General features: G+C 45.4%; 1 protein-coding gene and 1 long non-coding RNA gene across 4 annotated transcripts; one reads left to right on the top strand and one right to left on the bottom strand.

Moving 5' to 3' along the window:
• Positions 1 to 1,738: 1,738 nt before the first annotated feature.
• On the bottom strand, positions 1,739 to 18,041 carry RBMX2 (RNA binding motif protein X-linked 2). Its single transcript, XM_032786104.2, has 6 exons — positions 17,945 to 18,041; positions 17,035 to 17,150; positions 13,408 to 13,459; positions 12,079 to 12,208; positions 9,654 to 9,834; positions 1,739 to 6,583 (listed from the first exon to the last, which is right to left on the bottom strand). Exons 1-6 carry the CDS (start codon positions 17,947 to 17,949, stop codon positions 6,120 to 6,122), a joined length of 948 nt encoding a protein of 315 aa, XP_032641995.1. The 5' UTR covers positions 17,950 to 18,041; the 3' UTR covers positions 1,739 to 6,119.
• Positions 18,042 to 18,063: 22 nt separating this feature from the next.
• On the top strand, positions 18,064 to 25,551 carry LOC142047203 (uncharacterized). Of its 3 annotated transcripts, XR_012656403.1 has the most exons (4): positions 18,064 to 18,404; positions 19,870 to 21,300; positions 24,302 to 24,401; positions 25,209 to 25,551. It is a non-coding gene; the product is annotated as an uncharacterized LOC142047203 (long non-coding RNA). The 3 variants fall into 3 exon arrangements; XR_012656402.1 differs by lacking the exon at positions 18,064 to 18,404 and having other exon boundaries at positions 19,650 to 21,300; XR_012656404.1 differs by lacking the exon at positions 18,064 to 18,404 and having other exon boundaries at positions 19,651 to 19,944.
• The last annotated feature ends 1,540 nt before the right edge of the window (positions 25,552 to 27,091 follow it).

The raw sequence follows: 27,091 nt of genomic DNA, 5'->3' as shown, positions 1-27,091 counted from the left end.
CTTCTCCCGGCCAAACTCGAACCATCACTGACCAAATCCGGTCTGCTTCCCTTCCGCTCCCCAGCCAAACCCAATCCTCCCAGTAACCGAACCCGGTCTGCTCCCCTTGCACTCCTCAGCCAAACCCAAACCTCCAGTGACCCTTCCGCTCCCCAGACAAACCCAATCTCCCACTGACCCGAACCCAGTCTGCTTCCTTCTCCTCCAGGCCAAACTCGAACCATCATTGACCATATCCAGTCTGCTTCCCTTCCGCTCTCCAGACAAACCCAATCTTCCCAGTGATGTCATAAACAGATAGTTAAGAGTTAATGCCTCTTTTACCTGTAAAGGGTTAAGAAGCTCAGTGAACCTAGCTGACACCTGACCAGAGGACCAATAGGGGGACAAGCTACTTTCAAATCTGGGTGGAGGGAAGTCTTTGTGCTTTTTGTTTTGGTGGTGGTTCGCTCTTGGGACTAAGAGGGACCAGACATCCATCCAGGCTCTCCAAATCTTTCTGAATCAGTCTCTCATGTTTCAAAATTGTAAGTAATAGCCAGGCAAAGCGGATTAGTCTTATTTTTGTTCTCTCAACCTGTAAATGTCCTTTTTTTTGCTGAGAGGATTTTACCTCTGCTTGCTGTAACTTTGAACCTAAGGCTAGAGAGGGTTCCTCTGGGCTATATGAATTTGATTACCCTGTAAAGTATTTTCTATCCTGATGTTACAGAGATGATTTTTACCTTTCTTTTTAAGAACCTGATTGATTTTTCCTTGTTTTAAGATCCAAGGGGATTGGATCTGGACTCACCAGGGATTGGTGGGGGAAAGGAGGGAGGATGGTTAATTTATTCTTGTTTTAAAATCCAAGGAGTTTGGATCTGTGTTCACCAGGGAATTGGTGAAGTCCCTCAAGGCCACCCAGGGAGGGGAGAGTTTTGGGGAGACAGGAAGTGCTCCAGACACTAAAATTTCTGGATGGTGGCAGAGTTACCAGATCTAAGCTAGTAAATAAGCTTAGAAGTGTCCATGCAGGTCCCCACATTTGTACCCTACAGTTCAGGGTGGGGAAGGAACCTTGACAGCTTCCCTTCCACTCCGCAGACAAACCTAATCCTCCACTGACCCGAACCCAGTCTGCTTCCTTCTCCTCTAGGCGAAACTCAAACCATCATTGACCATATCCGGTCTGCTTCCCTTCCGCTCCCCAGCCAAACCCGATCTTCCCAGTGACTGAACCCGGTCTGCTCCCCTTGCACTCCCCAGCCAAACCTGAACCCCCATTGACTGAACCCAGTCTGCTTCCCTTCCTCACCTAACCCGATATCCCACTGACTCAACCCAGTCTGACTCCCTTCCCCTCCCCAGCCAAACCTGATCCTCCCCGTGACCGAACCCGGTCTGTTCCCCTTGCACTCCCCAGACAAACCTGAACCCCCAGTGACTGAACCCGGTCTGCTTCCCTTCCACTCCCCAGACAAACCCAATCCCCCACTGACGTGAACCCAGTCTGCTTCCTTCTCCTCCCGGCCAAACGCGAACCATCATTGACCAAATCCAGTCTGCTTCCCTTCCGTTCCCCTGCCAAACCCAATCTCCCACTGATGTGAACCCAGTCTGCTTCCCTTCCCCATGGAAAAATAAATACTAAATTATAACATGTTATTCTGTGACAGTGTATTGTGTATAATGTATGTGATTTATTTTAAGATCCATGCTATGTTGTGCAAAGTGAAAACAACAACAACGTCAGCACTGTCAGGTTATTCATTTATTTTCATTAAATATGAAGACTAAATAATTAAATTAATACATTTTCAAGCCGGTGTATTAATTCTAATGAACAATGCCACATTATGCAGTATTCATTTTTGAAAGTTTTTAATAAGCGATGGTGGGGTGGCAAGGTAGAAGTTTAGCCTAGGGTGCAAAATATCCTTGCACTGGCCCTGGTTATATGTCATCTGAAACTAGATTTAACTATTCAGCTTTCTACCTTATCTTTCTGGTAGCATGGTGTACCCCTCATCTCTTTATTCTGAACACATGCATTCCAGGTGCCAATGAGCATGAAGGCATCTCTAGAGTTATACTAAGGTAGAACAATCATATCCATCCTGTTCCTTTAGGACACTCCAGTACAGGCCTGTGAAAATCCCTACCTGTTGCTATGGTACAATAATCATAGGCCCTGATCCAGATAGCTTTTGTATCTACTTAACCCAAGCTTACTTCAACTCACGCAAGGTATTATGAAATACTTAACAGAATTATAGTAAAGGTATAGACTAATTTAGATTACATAACTGCTATAAAATATTTGTGCTTAATACGTTCTAGTGTGTATATTGTGCAGATAATACATACTACAATATATATGCTAGCCAGCATGTATTGGTCAACGTGAAAATACCAGCCAACCACATCTATGGGCCATTATTCACCTGAATGGATTGATATTTTCTCAATATAAGTTTTTGTTTAAAACAGCTTATTCAATCTAAAATTTATTCTTTTCACTGTTTCAAACTGAGTGAAGATAAACTTTTTAGTTGCCATTTGCTACAGCAAAACATCTAGATAATTTAAAAAAAATTTCTAGTCAAGTATTGTGAAACATTTCAAACTCAGTCACAGCATTAAGACCCATAAAGGGCCTGTTAATCCTTTCCTTACTGCCCAGGTGAACAATGCTGGTGGCTCCAGCTGGCTACTGTCCATTGTGATGTTACCTCACAGAAGTTGGCAGGATCCCATAGTGCTGGAAACTGGACCACTATGCAGAGGGACTGTTCAGAATTATAACTGATGAGGCTTGAAGTGATAGAACTTTGCCATTACATGCAGGGTCAGCAGAGGACCGTGCGCTGCCTGGGCCCTGGCCACATGAGACAGAACTCATCTTGATGGAGACTATCTAAGATACTCCTTGATAACAAATGTTGCCATTAGAGTATAAACAATTTCACTGCTTAAAGCATGTAAGAAAGGAGAGAGATGATCACAATGTGCAGCTCTCCACAATCTTCTGTGAGTGACAGCTTCTTTCAGCACCACAAGTGCTGGGTTTGGGTGACATCCCCTCCCCCTACTTTAAGAGCCAAATTCCAGAAACCTGTCAGGGTGCCCCCCCTGAATTCTGGGGTACAGGTGTGGGGACCCGCATGAAAGAGCCCCTAATCTTATATTCTACCATCTTAGATTAAAATTTCCCCAAGGCACAAATTCCTTTCCTTCACCTTGGACAGTATTCCTCCCACCACCAAGTGATTTACACAAAAATTCAGGGAAGGGTCACTTGGAATCCCTATTCCCCCAGAATATCCCCCCAAGCCCCTTCACCCCCTTTCCTGGGGAGTCTTGAGAATAATATACCAACCAATTGCCTTAGCAATGTGAGCACAGATCAGACACTTTGTCTTCGGGACAATCAATCAGGTTCTTAAAAGAAGAACTTTATAAATAATGAAAAAAATAGAATCACACCTGCAAAATCAGGATCGAAGGTAACTTTACAGGGTAAATAAAAGATTTAAAAAACACAGAGGATTCCCCTCTGGCTCAGCTTCACAAAAACAGGAATAAATCTACCTCTGTAGCATAGGAAAATTCACAAGCTAAAACAAAAGATAACCTAATGCAGGGGTAGGCAACCTATGGCACATGTGCCGAAGGTGGCACACGAGCTGATTTTCAGTGGCACTCACGCTGCCCAGGTCTTGGCCACCAGTCCGGGGGGCTCTGCATTTTAATTTAATTTTCTTACTGTTTTAAAAACCTTATTTACTTTACATACAACAATAGTTTAGTTATATATTACAAACTAATAGAGACCTTCTAAAAACGTTAAAATGTATTACTGGCACATGAAACCTTAAATCAGAGTGAATAACTGAAGACTCGGCACAGCACTTCTGAAAGGTTGCCGACCCCTGACCTAATGCATTTCCTTGCCCTGCTTACAATTTTTGTGGTTTTAAATGGATTAATCCAGGTATATTTTCAGGAGATGATGTACCTGCTTGGCTTCTCTCTCAGTCCCTCTGGAGAGGGAACAAAAAGAGAACAACAAATCCTTCCCCCACCCCAGATTTGAAAGTATCTTCTTTCCTCATTGGTCTTTCTGGTCAGTTGCCAACTAGGTTATTTGAACTGTTTAACCCCTTACAGGTAAAGCAATCCAGTACAGCTGCCAAGGAGGGATTTTATCCTACTGCATACATAAAGGTTGCTACCTTTCCACCTATATTATGACACTAGCAGACCCTAATGGGGTATCTATTGCCTCCAAAGGGGGGAGTGAAGCTTAAGAAGCTCAGCATGGTACGAGCTTGGGTGAGGGGAAACCAAACCCAGAAAAGGCAGCAGAGTCCCTGAATATATTTGGACACCACTGAGTGGAGCTCAGAGAATGCACAATCCACTATAGATGGCATTGTGTGCTAGCACAGCTTGGAAAAGTAAGGTGGCTGTACTCATTTACTTGGACCCTAGCATACAGGAACAGCTGGGTGATATTCTCTGGGCTGTGTTATAGAGGTGGCCAGACTGGATGGCCATAATGGTCCCTTCTGGCATCTAGACATTAGGACACTGCACAGCAACAGGCTATGTGGACCATGGCAGGTTTTATCATGAGGCAGACTACATTTCTCTCCCTGCTCTCCAAGGAATACAAGCTGTATTAGCTGTATTGGGCCTCTTCCCTGAAGGGTTTAAAGGTAGCGCTTAGACTGCTTTCAGACCCTTAAAATAAAAGCATACAAAGTTAGAATAGTATCTTCCAGCAGCAGTAGGACAGCGCTTTGTACAAACTGTCATAGTTACAGCGTGAGCTGCACCTCTGACCCCTCTCTGATCTCTGAAGACACTCTCCTGAAGTCACAGACGTTTATCTTCCTTGAGGTGGACTATGACAGTTCTCCCAATCCTAGGCCATGCCGGTGGTATACCACACTCTGCATCAACTGGGCTTAACCAGCAGGTCTCACTTGGCACCTGCAGTTCCTCCTTTCGGGAGCTTGTGACCAGCACAGAATACAGGCACCCAAAACATTCTCATTTTAAATCAAAAGTATTGTTTAATCTTAACCGTAGGAACAAAGCATAGACTTCTTTTTTTAAAACTATGCTACATACATGTCTATCTTACCTACAGTCCTGGGCAGGCCCCTACCATCTGTTCCCCAATCCTTGAGAGACAGTCTTTGTAAAACCCGCCAAAGTTTTTTATTCTCAATTCCCCAGACTGGGGCAGCCCTGCCCCTCTGACAGACTCAGCACAGGATTGGAGGTAGTCAGCCTCTTCTTAAATTAACCCCTTGTATTCATACAGCAAATCCCCTTACAGCAATCGGACAGATATATAGAACAAAGTATTGATAAGTAGCCCCAGATTGGTCACATACTCTCTCTCAGGGATGATCTGAAGCAGGCCTTTTGATCAAAGTAGTTTTATTATTCCTAGAACAGTAAAACAGCCATGGATCTGGAGGGAGGAGGTAAGCATTAAATGACATTTAAAACAATAAGCTATCCTGACTCCACAATGCAACACTTGGGAATTCATGGCAGTAGCAAATGGCCACATTAGAATTCCTCAGTTTACATAAATCCAGATTAAACGGACTACTGAAGACACATTCACCACTTGTGTCAGTCTAGGCAAGGAACCCTCACCAAGAGAACTGACGACACAGGTTATTTCCGAGAACTACAGGGGCCAGCAATGAAAAGGCCAGACAAAGCTCATTACCTGGGAGGCATCTCACTGTTATTAACAACACAGGGCATTTACTATTAATTGCAACTTGAGTGTGTCCTAGACCTCAGCCACTTCCACCAGCTAAGACAACAGCAGGAGGGTGTCTGGCTCTCTGGTCCTTGAGGAAGGTCTGCAGGAATAAGGAGCAGAGATATAAAGCTGATGGAGGAAAATACAGTGCTATTTCACTGCACTCACAAAGGCATAAATCCTTGGAGTTAAGTAGGCGAGAGTCTTCAAGGCAAGCTTAGAAATGGATTAAACAGGTGGGATTGTCCTCCCCCTTCCAATTATTAGCTATCCACTGTATTCCTCCACAGGGAGCACCAGTGGCTTGGAGCACTGCTCAGTCTGCAGCCACAGGACAGGCAGGTCAATAGCGGCTGGAGTCCCGAGAGCTAGACAGCTCTCGTTCCCTGGCATGCTGGTCCCTGGTGCTTCTCTCCCATCGCTCTCTTGATCTAATGCTCCCTAGACATTCCTCTTGTCTGCTGCTGCGGCCTTCACCCTTTCTGTTCTTGTATTCTGCCTCTTCCTCCTTCCAGGCACTGCTCAGACCCTTTTGCTCCTGGTGCCCCTTGTCCCCTTGTCTCTCCACAGCTCTCTTGTGACGCTGCTCTTGCTCAGGTTCCTCTTCCAGATAAGTCCTACTTGCATGCTTTCGCCCAGACCCATTCCGGGACTGCTGCCTTGGGTTAGCATATTGGTCGTAGGCAGAGTCTTCCTTTTCCTTTTTAATCCAGGCTGTGGCAGGAGGCTCTCCTGCAGGGAGGGCCCTCTTCACACCTTGCAAGCCCCTCTTCTTCTCCTTCTGCTCTCTTTTTCTCTTCTCTTTATCTGAAATACAGATTGATCCCTTTGAGAGACTCCAGCAAGCACTGCCTCAGCCTCAACCCCGTATGCTACAGCAATTCCCCATGTTCCATTCACCCTAGAATGTTTTCCTTCCAACATTTCCAGCTCCTGACCACAAGAGGCTCCTAGCCTCCCATGCTGCCCTCACCCACCCTTCCCACCACTCCATGCTGTCAGCACCTCTAATCAGGAAGCTCTCCCCCTCCATTCCCTGATTTCACACTGCCCACTCCATCACACACACACACCCCCAAGCATCTCAGCTAAGCTGTGCAAGCACATTTTGATTTGACATGGTATCATGTGCTATACCAAGTATCTGAGTGAGTGATTATTGCAATCCATCCTTAACATATTTGTACTGGTTTTCTTTAATAAGAATTAAAGACACCCACTGGGTGGATATCTTAAGACACAGACACTTGACTCCAGGGAGAAGCCTAGATTCCATGTTTAATTATGAGACATGGGCCAGCATACTATACAGCCTCCCCATCATGCATCCATAGCCAATCTCTCTAGTGTCAGTGGGCAGAGAGAGAGAATAGATCCATTAGGTAGTAACTATACTTTTATGTATTCAGTTTTATTGCCACATTCAGCACCACTCAATGGGAAATCTGCTCCCTGTTACATCCAATGCTGTGCCTGCCCTGCAGTTCTCTTCCTTCGCCATCCTTTTCCTGACTCTCTTCTGTGTTCCCTCTGGATTTCCTTCTTACAGACCTCCCTGTTCCATCCTCTAAAATGATTAGTAGTTATATAGTTAATGGTCACACTGAAGCATTAGTACTGGGCTTTAAAGCTGACATTTCAAAAGAGATTAATGGAGCGCCAAAGAGCTCACATTTAAGCCATTGTTTCAGACTCTCTGCACACTCAGGCAGGAATATCAGCTAACTCAGTAAACATTTTTAAAGTTCCCTGAAACCATGAGGGCTTAAAAAAAGAACAACCCTTGCCTTACTTTTTCAATATCATAGATTTTAAGGACAGAAGGGACTACTATGATCATCTAGTCTGACCTGCTGTATAACACAGGCCAGAGAGCCTCACCCAGTAAACTGTTTCAAGCCCATTACTTGTTTGAACAAGAGCACCTTTTTTAGAAAAGCATCTGGTCCTGATTTAAAGGCTTTCACAGATTCCAAGACCAGAACTAACTATTGTGATCATGCCACATTTCCTGTATAACACAGGCCACAGAACTTCTCTGAAAGGATTCCTAATTGAATCAGAGCATTAAAAACAAACAAAACAAAAACCCATCCAGTCTTGAGTTAAGTTTCCAGTGATACAGAATCCATCACAATCTTTGGTCAATTGTTCCAATGGTTAATTACCCTCACTATTAAAAATTTATACCTTTATTTCCAATAGGAATTTGTCTAGCTTCAACTTTCAGCCATTGGATCTTGTTAGATCTTCATTTGCTACACTGAAGAGCCCATTATCAAATATTTCTTCCCCGTGTACATACGTATAGACCATGGGTTCTCAAACTGGGGGTCAGGATCCCTCAGGGGGCTGCGAGGTTATAACATGGTGGGTCGCGAGCTGTCAGCCTCCACCCCAAGCCCCGCCTTGCGTCCAGCATTTATAATAGTGTTAAACATATAAAAAAGTGTTCTTAATTTATAAGGGGGGCCACACTCAGAAGCTTACTGTGTGAAAGGGATCACCAGTAGAAAAGTCTGAGAACCACTGTTATAGACTAATCAAGTCACCCCTTAGCCTTCTCTCCGTTAAGCTAAATAGTTTGAGTTCCTTGAATCTATCGCTATAAGGCATGTTTTCTAATTCATGGCTCTTCTCTGAACCCTCTCCAATTTATTAATATCCCTTTTGAATTGTGGGCACCAGAACTGGACACAGGATTCCAGCAGTGGTCACGCTAGGGCCACACAGAGGTAAAATAACCTCTCTATTCCTGCTTGAGTATCCTGTTTATATATTCTATGATCGCATTAGCTTTTTAGGCCACAGCATCACACTGGGAGGTCAAGTTCAACTCATTATCCATCATGCTCTCCAAATATCTCTGGAGTCGCTGCTTCACAGGATAGAGGCCCCTATTATGTAAATATGGCCTGCATGCTTTGTTCCTAGATATATACATTTAGAAATATTAAAACCCATATTGTTTGCTTGTGCCGAATTTATTAATCGATCCATATCACTGAATCAGTGACCTGTCCTCTTCATTATTTACCACTCCCCCAATTGTATCATCTGCAAACATTATCAATGATGATTTGATATTTTCTTTCAAGTCATTGATAAAAATGTCTTAGGGCCAAGAACCGATCCTTACAGGGCTTCTTAGAAACACATCTGCTCAATGATTATTCCTCATCTCCAAATACGTTCGGAGACGTATCAGTTAGCCATCTTTTAATCCATTTAATGCATACCATGTTCATTTTATATCTGCTTTTTTAAAATCAAAATGTCATGGTACCAAATCAAATGCCTTCCAGAAGTCTATGCATATTACATGAACACTATTACCTTTATCAATCAAATTTATAATCTCATCAAAAACAGAGTAAAAATGATAGCTTCCTACCACTGGATATGGTTGTGCTGCCTTCTAACTTAAAGAAGTTTAGATTCTGCACAATCTGATTGTGCCAGGCAACCCATGTAAGGCCCACATGATATGTTGAAATGAGACAGGCAAGTACTTCTAAGCTTTAAAAATCAGGAAGCCAACCCCCTTCCCTCCAAACAAAGGGTAACCCCACCACTCTCAAGTGTAGGCCTGCAGCCAGCCAGGAGCTTCAGCTGAGAGAGCTCTGTGCATAAAGGATCCATCTGGTAAAGCAGAGCATGGAGGTCTTGGAAAGGGGAGGAGAGAGGGAGGCGGAAAGAGATCCACAGCCAGCAGAATGCAGGACAATGGATTCCCCTAGCAGGATGGCAAGACTATGTATCCCCATACTGATCCCACTGGCAGCTGGTTGTTTGTGCAGCTCGATGCCTTGCGGGACTGAGGAGTTCTAGCGTGGTGTGTTTCCAGGATTAGGATTCTGGTACGAACATGCTTCACCTGTATGCTTTTTCACTGGTACCTCACTGTCTTCTGAGGAAGAGTCAGATGAAGTAGGTGGAGGAGTTTTAGCCCCACAGCCTCTCTCACGTAGGACTTTTGTTACATCATCTATATCCTCAGAGTCCTTTGGAGGGCGATAGTTAGCGACATGATCCACCCGAATTGTCCTTCCTTTTATCTATACAAAGGAAAGGCTGGATCATTAGTAAAGCTGCCAATAAGCCCAAAAGGCTACAGAAAGTACACAGCACACAGGCGAAAGCCACAGGACTTGGGCTCCAAGCCTGGGCTCAAGACCTCCTGCTTTCACAATGCATGACCAGGCTCTCTCTTTGTGATTACATTAGAAGGGGTTCTGTTACAAACCCCGGTCACAGAGAACATGCCCTGCCCCAGGACTCAAAGTAGAGCCATTCAGACACCAGAAGGCCAGATCAGTCCAGCCATAGTTTGAAACATCCCCTATCCAAGCAGGGGCAGCCATGAGCTCTCTCTGTCCCTGCACTCCTCTCTACCACAGCATCAGATGTCTGTAGGAGACATGCCACCTTCCATGGCCTTCCACACTGGGTAGAATACTCCTATGTACTAAAAACGTTATCACTAATACATTGGCAAAATAACGAGTGACCCCTCAGCACTGTGAGTAAAAGGCCTTTGCGAAGAAGAGTACCCAGCCACAGCCCAAAAGCCAGGGGAACATTCCTAGGACAGTCACATCAGAGGGGTTTCTTGACGTGCTACCCAAGATGCTACCAAGAAGCGTAAAATGGGGAGGTGAGTCCTAATCCCTGGAGTTGGAAGAGAACCAGTTATATACATTAGGGAGAAACAAGAAGCAAAGAGGGAGAATCTGCACGTTCCTAGCCCTCTAAAAGAGTCTGTAAGACTGACAGAACCACATGTCAGTTCCAAGGCCCAGGATATAGCAGTTTTTGTGAAGCAGGGTTGCAATGACACTCAGAGCAGGAATGGTGCTGGGATTGGAAAATGAGTAGCTCCATGACCAGAAAGAAAGAAACCCCATGACTCTCACTGGGACCAAGGCCAACAAAGTTGTATGAGGCAGTGGGTGCCAACAGGAGTCCAATGTGCCTATTGATAGAGGGGTGTTGGCTGCAGCTGGCTCACAAAAGCTTCAGAAACACTTGCAGACAGAGAAAGGGCATAAGGAGGATGTTTATCAAGGAGATTGAGAGCTCCTCTGCTTAAGGACAGTCGCAGTGGTCAGGGAACAGCAACATTAGTGTTGTCAGAGCACTGAGCACTGTACTTCTGCTGATGGAACCAGCTGCTTGGAATTGTGGCCTGGGGAAGCTCCTGCTTCACTGTGATTTTTTGGAGGCACACTTTATTCCGCATGTTGATAAGATGTTAGAAAGATCTTATCAGGCGTGAACAGCATTCTCCTTGGAGAGTAAAAAGATCTTTTGCTGAAGAGTTCAAGCCTAAAAATGGGTTAAATATGGAAGTGCTTTCTCTGCCAGAACTCTAGCACAAGGGTATCAAACACATTCTGGGGCGAGTGAAAGGTTCAAGAGCTAAGGGCACAGGGCCTGTTTTGCAGTATTGTCTGCCTGCAAAATGAGCCTCTTTAGTCAGGGAACATCGATGCGGCATTTAGAGACGAACTGACTCCTCCACTCCTGGCATTTCTCATGACCACTTTGCCATGACACCTTTTTGTGAACAATTTTCCTCCAGTTATATACACTACTTAGCACCCCCCCCTCCCCGCACCCTACCTCTTTGGGACATTTCTCTCCTCACCCCCCAGATCTGTTCCCTGTAACATGGAAGCTGCCACCTCCCTTGTGGGTCCCAGCAGCAGCGGTGAGGGAGCAGGGGATGGGCAGAAAAGAAGCCACCTCTGACCCCAGTACTGGGAGGCTTCAATGTGGTAAGGAGGAGGAAGGAGCCTGCTTCCACAGCAGGTGCAGAGAGACCGGACAAGATCCTCCTTCAACGTCACATTGTGAGGCCAGCTGTACAAAGGGCTGATGCTAAGCTGGGGGAGGCATAAGTGCCTGGGATCAGACACAGGCTCCCTTCACAATTGTATCACTCCATCTCCTGCTCCATACCTGAGCTGCCCTAGGTGGGTAGCTGGAGACCAGATCCTTTTGCGAGTTATAGAAGATGCTGCACACTAGAGGAAAGGACTCTGAAGGTTGGATCCAGCCCATGTGCCATACTAGACATCTCTGCTCTTGTAGCACTAATATACTGCTGTAATTCCCTCTGAAGACACAATGGGAGCCACAAATGCTTCTAACTGTGGACCCTTGGACATGGAAAGAATGGTGAACTGGAGCTCTGGGTGCCCTAATGTCATGGCAAATAACAGCTCTATACTAGCAGCCAATCTGGGCACAGACAGGACTTTATTTAAAGGCAGGTCTCTGTTCTTTGACATACCGACCTTGATCCCATTAAAGTTGTCAACAGCAAGTATGGTGCTTCTCTGATCTTCGTAGCAAATAAAACAGAAACCTTTCGATTTTCCAGTCTTTTTATCTCGCACCAGATTAATGTTCACAATTTCTCCATATCTAGAAAGAAAAAAAGTGTAGTCACAAATGCTTAGTCTTAGCACCAAAGGCGAGGGAAATGACAAACCTAATAGGAAAAGTCACCAGCCCTCAAGATTCATCCTGCAGTGATACTGGGGGGAGGGGAGGGGTGTCTCTGAGAGACCCCGTGTCATACAGTACAGTGATACCTCGCTTAACGTTGTAGTTATGTTCCTGAAAAATGTGACTTTAAGCAAAATGATGTTAAGCAAATCTAATTTTTCCATAAGAATTAATGTAAATGGGGGGTTACATTCCAGGGAAATTTTTTTCACCAGACAAAAAAACTATACACACACACACAGAGAGTATAAATTTTAAACAAACAATTTAATACTGTTCACAGCAATGATGATTGTGAAGCTTGGTTGAGGTGGTGAAGTTAGAGGGTGGGATATTTCCTGGGAAATGCCTTACTGCTAAATGATGAACTAACATTCAGCTGAGCCCTCAAGGATTAACATGTTAATGTAGCTTCACACTTATAAGGCAGCACAAATGGAGGGAGGGGAGACAGCATGGCAGAGAGAGAGACACACCCTGTGTGGAGGAGAGAGATGTGCATTGCCCCTTTAAGTACCTGACACCACTCTAAGCACACTACCTTTAAAAAGATCAAGGAGTTGAGAAAGCAGCTGCGGCCAGCAAGCTCTCCATCCTGAGCCCTGTTATGTCCTCACCCTGCTCTATATGGAGAAGGGGTAAGTGGGGAGCAGGAGTAGGGGGGAGAGGGACACCCTGACATTAGCCCCCATCTTACTCCCTCCCCTGCACAGCAAGGAGGCTCCCAGGAGCAGCTCCAAGGCAGAGGGGGGAGGGCCAGCTGAACTGCTGGTAAGTGGTACCCTGCTGGGCAGCTGCTGCACAGAGAACTTAGGGGAGTGGAGAGCTGATAGAGGGGCTGCAAGTCTACCCTGGTTCCAAGCCCCTACGAGCTAGCTGCAAGAAGCTGCTCTTCCTACAAGCAGTGGACAAAGCTGCCAAACAACAATATAAGGGAGCACTGCGCAACTTTAAACGAGCATGTTCTCCAATTGATCAGCAGTGTAACAACGAAACAAAGTTAACCAGGACGACTTTAAGTGAGAAGTTACTGTAGCAAGACATAACACCAACCATTTGGCCTCATGCTGTAACCCTGCTAAACTACTGAGAATGAAAAATGAAATTCCACTTACTGTGAAAACACGCAGATGATATCACCTTCTGTCAACTCATAGGGGAGACCTCCTGGGGAGAAAGAAACAGGTTATGCTGCTCAACTGAATAGGACCGCAGTACAGCCTTTCCTCCTGGCCTTGCGGATTACCATGCCGATCCCCTCAACCCAATATGCCTCTCCTCTGGTTCCCATACTCTAGGCAACAATTCATCAAATATTTAAGTCATTTGATTTAGTCAGAACAATTTCATAATACTGAAGAAGTTCTACAGAACTTTCTTAAATGCATAAAACAGTTTTAATTTAGACATCTGTCTAGAAATTAGCACTAGACACATGGAGAAATTTGGATTAACCTCATTATACAGAGAATCAGATTTTTAGAAGTACTCAACACCCAACACTTTTAATTCTTTTGAAAATCTGAGCACCTGAGAATTTGGTCCAGTATATCCAACATGGACAAGCTAAGACTGAGCTGACAGATTTAACTTTGCATTTCCTGATGGGTGTGTTTGATTTTGTATCCTCAGTGTTTCTGATGATGCAGGTTTTGCATTTAGTTTGTCTTTTTAGAAAAAACAGTTAGGAAAAAGGAAATCCCCTTATGTAACACTAAGGAATAGAAAAATTGTATTCTGCAGATTTCTTTAGGCATTAATCTTCACCACTCTAGATATATAGTTACAGCACTATCCTCGGAAGCTTTTGTTTCTTCAATAGCACCACAAGCAGTTAGGCAAATTATTTGGTGAGTAATGTGACATTTCATCCTCACAAGCCCCCAGTAAAACTACTCCTCATTGGGAATTTATCCACACAGTGTGTGAACTTCAGACATTTGAGTTACCTGAAGACCAAGAGAGGGACACTGACAGCCTGAATTGTTTTGAAACTAATTTAAAATACTTCAACTTTCTGAGTGAGCCCCTTTTAATAGTACACCCAGGACTTTAGAAGTGGCTACATGTTTTTGCTTTCCTCATCACGTTTAGGAGGATTTTATGGATCTTTCCTTCTGCCGTCCTGCAACGTTCCTCTCTCTGCACACCCTGCTTGTAGCTTTATTGCTGCTGTTATAGCAGAGTGTGGGGCACAGAATGCATATGAGCAATGCCATTGTTCTAGTGTAGGAAAAAGACACTGCACTGCATGTTTAAGTGCCCTGAGAAGACAAGGATACAAAGGGAAAGAGCAGAGAACAAAACATAAAAGTCAGTGGATCTGTGCTACTTTTAAACACGTTTTGGGAGGTATCCCTTCAGTGTGCTAGACTCCCAAGGGGTCCCACTCTTCCTCAAGGATAGGCCACATGGCCTCAACACCTACCAGACTCAAACCTCTGGGCTCCAGTTTCCCTCCCCCTCTTCACCCCTCCCACCCCCAAATGAGTGTTGCCCAGCAAATCCAACTGAACCAAGTTCTTGTTCAAGAGACTTTTCCCCTCTTCAAGGATCAATGCGTCTCAGGAAGTATTTGTAGTGTTTCTAGGCTACCTTTCAAAACAGAATAGGGTTTATTAGTCAACTGAAACACAGCATCAGGAAGTCTGCAGGTTAGCAAAGAGAACCAAAGGTTATGACATGGTCCATACTGGCCAATGCCAAGTTTCCCTTGAGCCATGCTGCTAGAAGCCATCTTGGTTTCCTTTCTCTGTCTATCCCTTTGTCTTAAGTCCAGGAGAGCCTGCTGTCTCTTTCTGAGCCCAGTACTTCTTACCATCTACTGTCACTTCCCCACATTGTCTTCCCAGTTAAGCTGGGAGCCTCCCACGTTGATAGCTGTCAACTGTTCAGTAACTGGGGTTTCCATTGTCTCAGTCAATTGATATAAGTTGGTCCCAGCCAGTCCTGAACAACCCATTCATGATACCCCAGACAGTTAGATGACAAAACACCTGAAATCTCCTGCTCTTTCCACTCAGGGCATGCATCACTGAGGGTACGTCTTCACTACCAATTGTAAAGTGTGCTTTAACGTGGATGTGCAGTTGAGGCACCAGTGCTGGGAGACAGTGCTATAAAAAAAACCACCACCATGAGGGGAGTGCGGCTCTGAGCAGTGCTGGTACACTGTCTATGCTGTCACTTTACAGTGCTGAAACTTGCATCACTCGAGGGGAGAAAGTTTCAGTGCTGTAAAGTGGCAGCATAGACAAGGCTTGAGAGAAGAGGGAAACTAAGAGGCATATTAGAATCATAAAAATATTATCAACATTCCTACACTGGTCACAGTACAAACATATTTTCCATTGAAAGTGTTATTTTCATTATTAATAATAATAATAATATTTGTATTATAGCAGTGTGTAAGGATTCCAGTCATAGACCAGGACCCCACTGTGACAGGTACTCTACAGACACAGGACAAAAAAAGACAGTCACTGTCCCTAGTTTAACACAAGACAAGAGACAACAGATGGACACAATAAATGGATGAGGGAGAACTAGATAATAACTAAACTTCTTTGGAAAATTATTCATAAGTGAGACCTGGGAGTTAAACTGAAAGTGACCTTATAACCTTACCCACAGAGCTAGTTACACTGAAGCCTTTAACAATCCATTCAACTACAGGGCATGACGTTAGCAGAGAGATGATGGGGTGTACACTGCTAATGAGGGTAGTAAAATAATTTGCCAGCCAGAACAGAGCTTGGACTGGAACACTCAGGGTATGTGTGGAAGACGCACAGGCTAGTTAAGCAGCTGGGACTGTGGCTGCTTAAGGGACTTGTATACTCATCTTCAGTTATGCAGGGTGCAGTTTACAAATAAGTTAGAGTTGTGGATGTTCAGTTTAAGTCAATGGGAGCGACAGGTGCGTCCACTCTGAAAAATCAGGGCCTTGGGGTATGTGTCCGCACTGTCCTAAGAGTTAACAATGCATAGAGAGGTATCTGCAGGACATACAGGTAGCTGAGCAGAAGTTCCTCTTGTGGAAAGCAAGTATTAAGGAAGCCAAGCTGTCTGCATGACACAGATTGACAGATGTGCAGAGAGTTGGAGGTTATTACACCTTCTGAGGGAGCAGAAAGAACATCCTGCAGCAGAGACTGGCTATACTGCAAAAAGAACAGAATGGGGAAATGCTATTTTATCTCAAATAGAAAAAAACAAACTGAATAACAGCCTTTTACTAACCAATGCATGCTGAATGGAGGAAGGAAAAACAGTGTCAGTTAACAACATGTTGATAAGAGAAGTGGTTCAAGATCAGGAATCCAGAGCTAGAGGAACAGAAGAGATTAATTACACTTTCACAGCAGCAGGGGAACGTGTCCATCATGACAGCATGTCCAAAGTTGAAGTCCATAACCTGAACCTGGAAGAGCTAGGAAAGAGTCTGGAAGTCTTGGGAAAGAAAGAAATCCTAGAGCTCCTTATTCCTGATCCTCTTTGGGCCAAAAGCATATCACGATTGCACGATCTATCCCCTGAGCAACTTATCAGAGAGGAAGACCCTGTGAGTCCTTGCACCCACAAGTTCTCTCAGTGCCTCTCAACAGAGACTGACATTGTTACAACACAAAGCAACAGTGAAATAGTCTTCACTGGGTGCTCAGCCTCCAGAGCTGACTCACAGGGGTCATGATACAGGACCTTGGGGAACTAGCATCAAGATTGCTGTACCAAGCACATACCCACGAAGATCCAGGCGCTATCACTGTACTCTGCATGCCATGACACCTTCTCCTGTACGCCTAGCTCAGCCTCCCGTTGGTTCAGCTCATTGATCAGTTTCACCTTCGTCAGGGGGCTGCAGGGCAAAGGCCAAACAGTTACCAAGGTGTGGACATCTCCCTGTCCAGTGCCTCCCTACAAACACAGCCCCTCCACCCCTCATACAGCCCACCCTCAAACACTCCCTGTATCCCCTATGCAGCTCCCTGCCCCCCACATATCCCCATGCAGCCACCCCCAAACAGCCCCCATACTCCCTATGCAGCCTCCCGCGTCTCCCCACAAACAGCCCCCATTTCCCCTATGCAGCTCCCTGCACCCAGATATCCCCATGCAGCCCCCACAAGCAGCCCCTGTACCCCTACGCAGCCTCCCACCCCCACATACCCCACACAAACAGCCCCCGTATCCCCTATGCAGTTCCCTGTACTCAGATATCCCTATGCAGCCCCCACAAACAGCCCCTGTACCCCTACGCAGCCTGCCACCTCCACATACCCCACACAAACAGCCCCCTGCACCCCCACATACCCCGCACAAACAGCCCCCTGCACCCCCGACAGCCTCGCACCCCCACATACCCCACACAAACAGCCCCCCTGTACCCCCACATACCCCACACAAACAGCCCCCTGCACCCCCGACGCAGCCTCGCACCCCCACATACCCCACACAAACAGCCCCCCTGTACCCCCACATACCCCACACAAACAGCCCCCCTGTACCCCCACATACCCCACACAAACAGCCCCCCTGTACCCCCACATACCCCACACAAACAGCCCCCTGCACCCCCGACGCAGTTCCCTACCCCATGTAGCCCCCACCAGCGGCCCCACCGGGAGAACAGCCCCTCCCCCCCCAACCTACTTCATCGTGACAACGACAAGGCCCCAAGCTCTCGCGCACGCGCACTTCTCCGGGAGCCCGCCCGGAACGTAAGACAGCGCGCACCCGAGTCCCCGCGGTAAGCCCCGCCCCTGGGCCGAGCTGCGCGCTCTCTTCGTCGTCGTCGTCGTCGTCGTCGCCGCTCGCTGGGTGGGGGAGGGGAGCTGCTGGAGTTGCGGGGGGCCGAACGAAAACGGGGCGGTTGACCCTGAGCCTGTCCAGGCTCCTCAGCGCGTTGCAGACGCTGCGTCCCCAGGGGCCGCCCAGGGCCAGTCATCACCGCCCAGAGATCATGGCGCCGCCAAGGGCTGAGCGCGCAGCGCGTCCCGCTGGGCCTTGTCTCATGGCACAAGGAGGCGGCGCTGTCCGAAGCCTGCGCCGCACGGCAGGGGGCTCACAGGGCTGTACCCCGGGAGGGGAGCGAGCGGATTGCGGGGGCTGGGTATCGAGACGGTGGGGGGAGACTGTGGGTGTCTGGCTGGGAGGCAGGCGGCTCGGGGGGGGGTGGTCCTAGGGGAGGCAGAGGAGATTGTGCAGGAGGTGGGTGCTGGGTGCCTGTGGGGAGTCGGTGGTACCCCTGCTTCCCTCTCACTCCTACACACCCTTATGGGTACTGGGTGCCCAGCCACAGGGGACAACTAGAATTTTCCTAAGGAGGGGGCTGAGAGGCCTGGGTTCCCCCCCCCCTTTGCATTGCCATGACTGACTTTCCCCCTGCTCTCCTTCCCTCCCACCAGAGAAACCAGCATAGTGAGACCTTGTCCCCCATCCCCTCTCCTCCCACCAGAGACCCAAACTAGCTGAGATCTCTCCCCTCCAATCATAAAGACTGGGACCAGCCAGGAACTCTCTCTCCCTCCCCCTTGTATTATTTTAGATCAGTGGTTCTCAACCAGGGATATGCGTTCCCCTGGGGATACACAGGGTTTTCTAGGGGGTACATCAGCTCATCTAGATCAGTGTTTCTCCGCCTGGGAGTTATGACTCCCAGGGGGGGTTTCAGGATGGGTTTAGGGATGATGCAACTGGAGGGCTGGAGTTAGGGGGTGGCAAGTAGAGCAATTGTCCCAGTCTCCACGCAAAGCTCAATTACATGCTTCAAGCCCTGGTCAGCAAGGCTTGGGTTTCAGACTCCTGAAAGGGGTACAGTAATCAGGAAAGGTTGAGAACCCCTTAGATGGAATATATAGTCTCAGAGGTGTTGACATGACCTGTCATTGTCCAACATTAAGCAGTATTAAACACGGTTTGGGGTTTGATATACAGAGACATCAACCTGTTTAGTGTATGGGCAAAGGTGCCATTAAACAGCCTTGTAACCTTTTATTAAAGATCCAGAAAAGGAAAAACAGTTAAAGTATTTGAAATGTGAAGTATCAAGTAAGGCTTTCATTTTAACATTGGTCCCATTCATTTTCCCTGTAGCTGGAGAGAGTTTTTAGCAGGTGCCTGCGGGCGCCATGGCGCCCACGGGGGCATCTAAATGCGCCTGCGTCCTGGCCAACGGTGGAGCATCTGCCAAAATGCCGCCAAATTTTTGCGGCATTTCGACGGCCACACCTCTCGATGACGTCACTTGTCCGGCAAGTGGCATCATTGAGAGGTATCACCGCCGAAACGCCGGCGAAATTCAGCTGCGACGCCTCCTGATGATGCCACTTGCCGCCAACAAGCGACGTCATTGAGAGGCGTCGCCGCCAAAACGCCGCAGAAATTCGGCAGCGTTTTGGCGGATGCTCCACTGCTGCCACGGTCCTTCGCCTGGCACCTGCCAGACGAAAAGGTTGGGGACCACTGTCTTAGGAGTTTTGAAGATGACAGTTACTCTCCTTTTTGGGGAAAAAAATAAGTTAGGTAGAGATGGGCTGGGGTTGTTGATACTGTTAAAGTTTGATCCCATTTCCTAGAAGAAAAAACAGGACAAACATACAAAAGAAGAGAGAAAAGAACAACAAAGATACACAATGGAGCTTCTGCCTCTGGTATTGACTCTCACTTATAACCTCATTTCTTGAAAAACACAGGCCCAGCACATGGTTTGATCAGTTACTCCAAGACCTGGCAAACTTGTAACAGCATTGGACTGTTTAGGACATTGCTTTTAGCTTCCTCTTCCTGGTCACAGGCTCACAGTAGTGTTGTAATAATATACAGTTTTGGCTTGGCCAGACTCTTATTAGACAGAAGGGAAAAAAGAGGGATAGGAAAGAAAAGAAATAAGGTAGGGAAGGAAAAGGACACATTGTGGGGCAGAAAAACAAAGCAACCCAGCCAGAGCCACTGGATGTGGTGATGTCATCTGGGTCTTGCTGGCCTGGTCTGATCAGGACATCTTTCAGGATTGGTATAAAGGTCTGGCATCTCAGAACATGGTGAGGGTGGCAGCTGGGCTGGTGAAGTTCACTCCAGTAGCCAATTTTTCTCCCTCAAAGTCTCTTTAAGGGTCCCAGAAGGGAGTGATTGATGGAATAGCCTGTCCTTTGTTTTGTCCACCAAGTAGGCAACAGTTTTAGTGCATTGATTTTTGGTCTCTTGCAAGTTGCTGTTCTTGTTTACTAGGCATGTTCTTAACACCGTCTGAGTTATAACAACAGGCCTTTTTGTTTGGATTAGTTAAGTCTTGCTGTCTGTCCTTTGCGTGTTTTCCTATCAACAGTTGTTATAGGTTATTGTGACATTTTATAAACTTACTCACTTCTTACATTTGGACTTATAATTAGGGTAAATTTGTAGGCCCAGTTATCACACCTCCCACTGGTGAGACCCAAACCAGATTCTCCTTTCCCTCCTCACCCCACCAAAGAAACCAGGACCAACCAGCCCCTGCCCTCCCCTCTCTGTCAGAGGGCCAGGGGAGGCTGGGACCCCTGGTTCTTCTGCCAAGTTGCCCTATCCCATACTTGCCAAGCCCAGTGTGACCATTGCAGCTGAAGGCTCCAACATCTGCTCTGCTGCTTCCCAACATCAAAAGTAATAGGCTAGGCTGTGGCTGCCCCATGCTGCTGCCTACAGCTGTACGAGTGACTCCACCAACCATCCTCTCCCTCCCTCTAACCCCAGTGCCCCTAACTCCAAGCAAGGCTGGCTGTCAGGAACTGAAGCTGGGACAAAAGCAAAAGTCTCCAGAATATTGACAGATTTATTGAAAAGTTGCAGTTTAGCAACTTGTCGTAGTAAAGATTGAAAAATCTTCATGAGACCTAAAAAGTTGCTAGATTTAGTGACAAATTCGCTAAATTGGGAACGCTGCCCCAGGCTGGACAAAGACCTGTTTTCTGTGCATGATACTGTGTTTGCCTGCTGGGGAGATCTTCCTGTGATGAACCGACATAACTCAGGTAATGATCTCTTTCTGTGTACCCCACACAGGACACTAGGTGCTGAGACTGCACAAGAGCTTCTTGGCCCCCTTGCTCCACAGGCATCCTTTCTCTCCAAATAGCCAACCAGAGCATCAATATTCCAGGCCCCATGGCCCCAGATACCCTCTCACCACACAGCTACTTTGCTCTAGTTTCCTTGGCTTGTTAATTAGCAGCACTACAAAAACATGGCAGTGGCTGTTCAGTGAAGCCCTTCCTGTGAACCCATGTAGGCCCTATTGGTGCATTTGTCTGGTTGGTGTAGCACAGGGGTCGGCAACCTTGCAGAAGTGGTGTGCCAAGTCTTCCTCTATTCATTCTAATTTAAGGTTTCATGTACCAGTAATACATTTTAACATTTTTAGAAGGTCTTTTTCCATAAGTCTATAAGATATAACTAAACTATTGTTGTATGTAAAGTAAATAAGGCTTTTAAAATGTTTAAGAAGCTTCATTTAAAATTAAATTAAAATGCAGAGCCCCCCCGGACTGGTGGCCAGGACCCGGGCAGTGAGAGTGCCATTGAAAATCAGCTTGCATGCCGCCTTCAGCACCCATGCCATAGGTTGCCTACCCCTGGTGTAGCATATCAGGATTTGGACACCCAGTTCTCATTAGATGTAATTGGATTCAGGCAGCTTTGAAAATCACCTTGCATATCTAAGGTCCCCCAGTTAATATTGAGCACTGGATTCTTCATTGCTGACATGCCAGGAGAGGTTGTAAGATGGGATGATGGTGATGCATTTAGATAATGGATGTAGATGACAGCAGCAGCACTGAAAATCAGACTAAAAAAAAAAAAAAAAGATTTTGAGGCTAGAGATTTATTCCTCAGATTCATTATTTTTAGCAGGTGATGATCTCATCATTGCTGTGTTTGAGTCACCAAGCTGTGAATAATGTGACTGATACCAGACCAGGGAGCTGCAGCAGGGCCCCTGTCCTTGTCTCCTAGCACTGGTAGCCCTAGACATTGAGATTCTGATGCTACTGGGATTGCTCAGTCTGCTTATTTGCTTGACCTCCCCAGAATGCTCCTCCCCACCACAACTGATTTAGCAGCCGGGACTAGCTCCAGGCTCAACCCGAAAGCAACAACTTCCTTTCTACAGTGTGCAGGGCTAGGGGCTTAGGCATTTTTGGTCACTAGACTGTCCTTTTCCAGGGGGACAAGGTGGGTGAGGTAATATCTTTTATTGGACCAACTTCTGTTGGTGTGAGAGACAAGCTTTTGAACTACTCAGAGCTTTTCCTCAGATCCAGAAGAAGAGCTCTGTGTAATTCAAAAGTTTGTCTCTCTCTCCAACAGAAGTTGTTACAATAAAAGGGAGTACCTAATTCCCCACCCCACCCCACCCCCCATCTCTCTAGTATCCTGGGACTGACACAGCTACAACACTTTTCCAGAGAAGTAGAAAATATCTTAATTCAGATTATTATAGCATTGTTCAGTTGAAAAGGATGTCCCCCATATACTTTAGAGAAAAGAATAAATCACTCCTCCACAGCAACACATGGGACACCTGGAACATGGACAGCTGTGCAGCAGTAACAATACAGGATAGGAAGTAAAGAAGAACCTTGTATTTATCTAAAACTGCAAAGGGAACATTAGTTAAATTCATAGATTCCAAGGCCAGAAGGAACCATTGTGATTATCTAGTCTGACCACCAATACAGGCCAGAGAACTTCCCCCACAATAGTTCCTAGAGCAGATCTTTTAGAAAAACATCCAGTCTGGACTGTAAATTGTCAGTGATGGAAAATCCACCATGGCCATTGTTAAATTGTTCCAGTGGTTAATTCATAGATTCATAGACTCTAGGACTGGAAGGGACCTCGAGAGGTCGTCGAGTCCAGTCCCCTGCCCTCATGGCAGGACCAAATACTGTCTAGACCATCCCTGATAGACATTTATCTAACCTACTCTTAAATATTCCAGAGATGGAGATTCCACAACCTCCCGAGGCCAATTTTATTCCAGAAATGTTTAACTACCACTGACAGGAACTTTTCCTAATGTCCACTAAACTCTCCTTGTGCAGTTTAGCCTGTGCTTCTTGTGTCTATCTTAAAGAAGCTAAAGGGGAACAAGTTTGTTTCCCTTCTCATGTGACATTCTTTTAGATACCTGAAAGGAAACTACTATATGTCCCCATCTCAGCTTTCTCTTTTCAACTATAAACCCAATTTCTTTCAGCTTTCCTTCATAGGTCATGTTCTCAAGACTGTTATCCTTCTTGTTGCTCTTCTCTGGACTTCTCAATTTCTCACTCTTTAGTCTTGAAATGAGGTGCCCAGAATGCGACACATACTTCAGTGTGAGGCCCTACCAACGCAGAGTTAAGAGCGTAAGAATGACTTCTCGTGTCTTGTTACAAACACTGTTTAATGCATCCGAATCAGTTGCTTTTTTTGCAACCAGCTATGCCAACACTGCTTGACTACTATTAGCTTGTGGTCACTATTGACCCTAGATCTCTTCTGCCATACTCCTTCCTAGGACAGTCTCTTCCATTCTGGGTTGTGTGAAACCTGATTGTTCTTCTAAGTGGGACTTGCATTTGTCTTTATTGAACTTTCAATCGTTTACTCAACCATTTCTCAATTTGATCAGATCATTTTGAATTTTGACCCTGTCCTCCAAAGCAGTTGCAATCCCTCCCAGTTTGGTATCGTCCGCAAACTTAATAAGTGTACTTTCTATGCCAACATCTAAATCGTTGATGAAGATATTGAACAGAGCCGGTCCCAAAACTTGTGATAAATGAAGGGGAAGGGGTAGCTTCCTTTTATGGACCCAGCCAGCCAGATAGTTATAAAATCCCTCATAGTAATTATTCTCTACTTGCTTTACCTGTAAAGAGTTAAAAAGAAGTGAGTGGGCACCTGGCCAAAAGAGCCAATGGGAAGGCTGGAACTTTTTAAAATTAAAACAAGACTCCCCTTTTGTCTATCTGTTGTTGTTCTTAGGGAGAAGCAGACAGGGAGCAGCAATGCTGTAAGAAGCTTTGGGCCAGGTACGAAAAATCAGTATCATACCTAGAAACTACTCATCTAAAACCCCAGATATGTAAGTAGATTAAGGAATGTCTAAAAAGATATTAGGTTTATCCCTTTTATTTTTTGTGGCGTATGTATTCCTCTGTGCTAACCCCAGGTGATTTTGTTTTGCTTGTAACCTTTAAGCTGGACTCGAGAGCTATTTTTAATGGTTAATTCTTGTATTTGCTCTTTTTAAATCTAGCAGTAGCCTTAGTTTTCAGATGTATTTCTTTTAATAAAATTTACCTTTTTTAAGAACAGGACTGGAGTTCTGTGTCTTAAAAGGTTTGTGCATGTGTGTGTTTTTTGGTTTTTTTAATTAGCTGGTGGCAACAGCTGATTTTCTTTGATTTTTCTTTCTCAGCTCTTCTTGGGGTGGGGGGGTGTGAAAGGGCTTAAGGGTACTCCACAGGAAGGAATTCCCAAGTGCACCTTCCTGGGTCCTCAAAGGGTTTTTGCACTTGGGTGGTGGCAGCATCTGCCCGTCCAAGGTCAGAGAAAAGCTGTAATCTTGGCAGTTTAATACAAGTCTGGAGTGGCCAGTATTAATTTTTGAAGTCCTTGCAGGCTCCCATCTTCTGCACTTGAAGTGCCAGAGTGGGGAATCAGCCTTAACACTACTGTTAAAAAGTTATACCTTATTTCCAGTCTGAATGTCTAGTTAACTTCCAGCCATTGGATCATGTTATACCTTTTTCTGCTAGACTGAAGATCCTATTATTAAAGGTTTGTTCCCCATGAAGGTATTAATAGACTGTAATTCAGTCACCCTTTAAAGAGCTCAATCTGTTTAATTTATAAGGCATGTTTTCTAATCCTTTAATCATTCTTGTAGCTCTTCTCTGAACCCTCTGCAATTTATCAACATCCTTCTTGAATTGTGGATGCCAGAAATGGACACAGTATTCCAGCAACTGTAACACCAAATAACCTCTCTACCTCTACTCAAGGTTATCCTGTTTATGCATCCAAGAATTGCATTATCCCTTTTGATCACAGCATCACACTGGGAGCTCACGTTCAGATGATTATCTACTCCCCAAAAAACTTTTTCAGAGTCAGTGCTTTCCAGGATAGAGTTCCCCCTTCTGTAAATATAGCCTACATTTTTTGTTTCTACATGTATATGTTTACATTTAGCTGTATTAAAATGCATATTGTTTGCTTGTGCCCATTTACCCAGCAATATAGATCAGTGATCTGTCCTCTTCATTTATCACTCCCCTAATTTTTTTGTCATCTTCAAACTTTATCAGTGATGATTTTATGTTTTGTTCTAGGTCACTGGTTATGTCAAATAGGATAGGGCCAAGAACAGATTCCTGCAGGACACCATTAGAAACATACCCACTGGATGAGTCCCTAGTTCTAGTTTCCATTTTGAAACCTATCAGAGTTAGCTAGTTTTTAATCCATTTAATGTGTGCCACATTATTTTTATATCTGTGATGGTCTGGTCAGTGAGGGGTGTAATCCATACCAGTGAGGGGCTGTGTCACCACCTGTCCTGTAACACTGGGTTCCTCACTGCTTTGCTGCTGTAGCTTGCAACCTGGGCTGCTCCCACACAGCCTACAAGCATGCAGATCACACCCTGAGTGCTGTGTGTAGCTATAGCCGTGGTCCTGCAGCTTGCCAGCAATACATCAATCAGTCACACAGCTTTGTTTACAACTAGCAAGATGACCCCAACACACTCCCAGTCCTGAAATTCTCAAAAACTGTGCACTGATATGTCCAGCCCTCTCCTGGACAGCTCAGAGAAATAATGAGGTTCATTGTTCCTGTAAAGAGAGAAAACCACATCACAGCTTATGATCTTAACGGGGAGTAAATACACCCCTCCCTTTAAACACAGGGCTGAGTTGGTTTATGGTAAGAATGAAATAAATTTAGTAACTAAATATACATAGGATTAAGTGAGTTCATATACAAGGAATTAAGATAGAGTTACAACTAAAAAAAAAATCTAATTCTGAAAGTCCAAAAACAATCTTTGTCTAAGCAAGTTTCTCACCTTTATTCAATTCCCAGACACTTCACCCTCTCCCCTTAGTTAAAGGGCCCATCTTTCTCAGCTCACAAGAGCTCTGTTTCCATATGTCTGTCTAGTGATGAATGCCAAAGGTGGCTTCTGCCTTTGCTTGTATTTTCCAAAGTTCAGTGATGGTTCAGGAGGCAGGATGACCTCATGCTGTTCTTTCCTTTCTGTGGGCTTCCTATGCCCCTGTATGTAAATAGGGCTTCCACTATGCTTGATTTACATAGAATACAGGTAAATAGTTGTGACATTCCCTCCTGTCTGGGCAAACTGTACAGCCTAATATAAATGAGTATCCATAATTCCTTAGTGTTAATATGTACAGTTCACAATATTAATCACTGGTGTGTCAGCTTTCAGAAAATACTTCACTATACACATTGTATACAGTATTACTATATTATAAATTAGTTGCTTATCATTTGAGGTTCAGCCTTCCTGTCTTCATAGACCAGTAAGCCTTTGTAATGTAGTCTTTGAAAAGTAAAACCCAGACCAAGCGTCTCTCCTCTGATGGGCCTAGATGCCAGGCTGTCTTCTCCCCTGCTTGTTATGTGTGAGGTTTGCCTCCACCCCTTGTTAGCTTGATGACTGTTTATGTGATATGTAACTACATTCTCATTATCTTTTGAAGTGTTTTAGAAATAAATATCCAATGGAGAAACCACATTCCTTTG

This window comes from Chelonoidis abingdonii, chromosome 8 (genome assembly GCF_003597395.2).
Source record: "Chelonoidis abingdonii isolate Lonesome George chromosome 8, CheloAbing_2.0, whole genome shotgun sequence".
In the NCBI taxonomy this organism is placed as follows: Eukaryota; Metazoa; Chordata; order Testudines; family Testudinidae; genus Chelonoidis; species Chelonoidis abingdonii.
Note: the sequence above shows the minus strand (reverse complement) of the source record. Positions and strands in the feature narration are given on the sequence as shown.

Bases quoted from the DNA above. Each gene is read 5' to 3' on its own strand.
- RBMX2 (XM_032786104.2), bottom strand. The intron at 12,209-13,407 runs GTAAGTGGAATT...TTTTCTTTCTAG, and splicing joins ATCATCTGCGTGTTTTCACA to ATATGGAGAAATTGTGAACA. The intron at 6,584-9,653 runs GTGAAGCATGTT...TCTGTATTTCAG, and splicing joins ACCAGTGAAAAAGCATACAG to ATAAAGAGAAGAGAAAAAGA.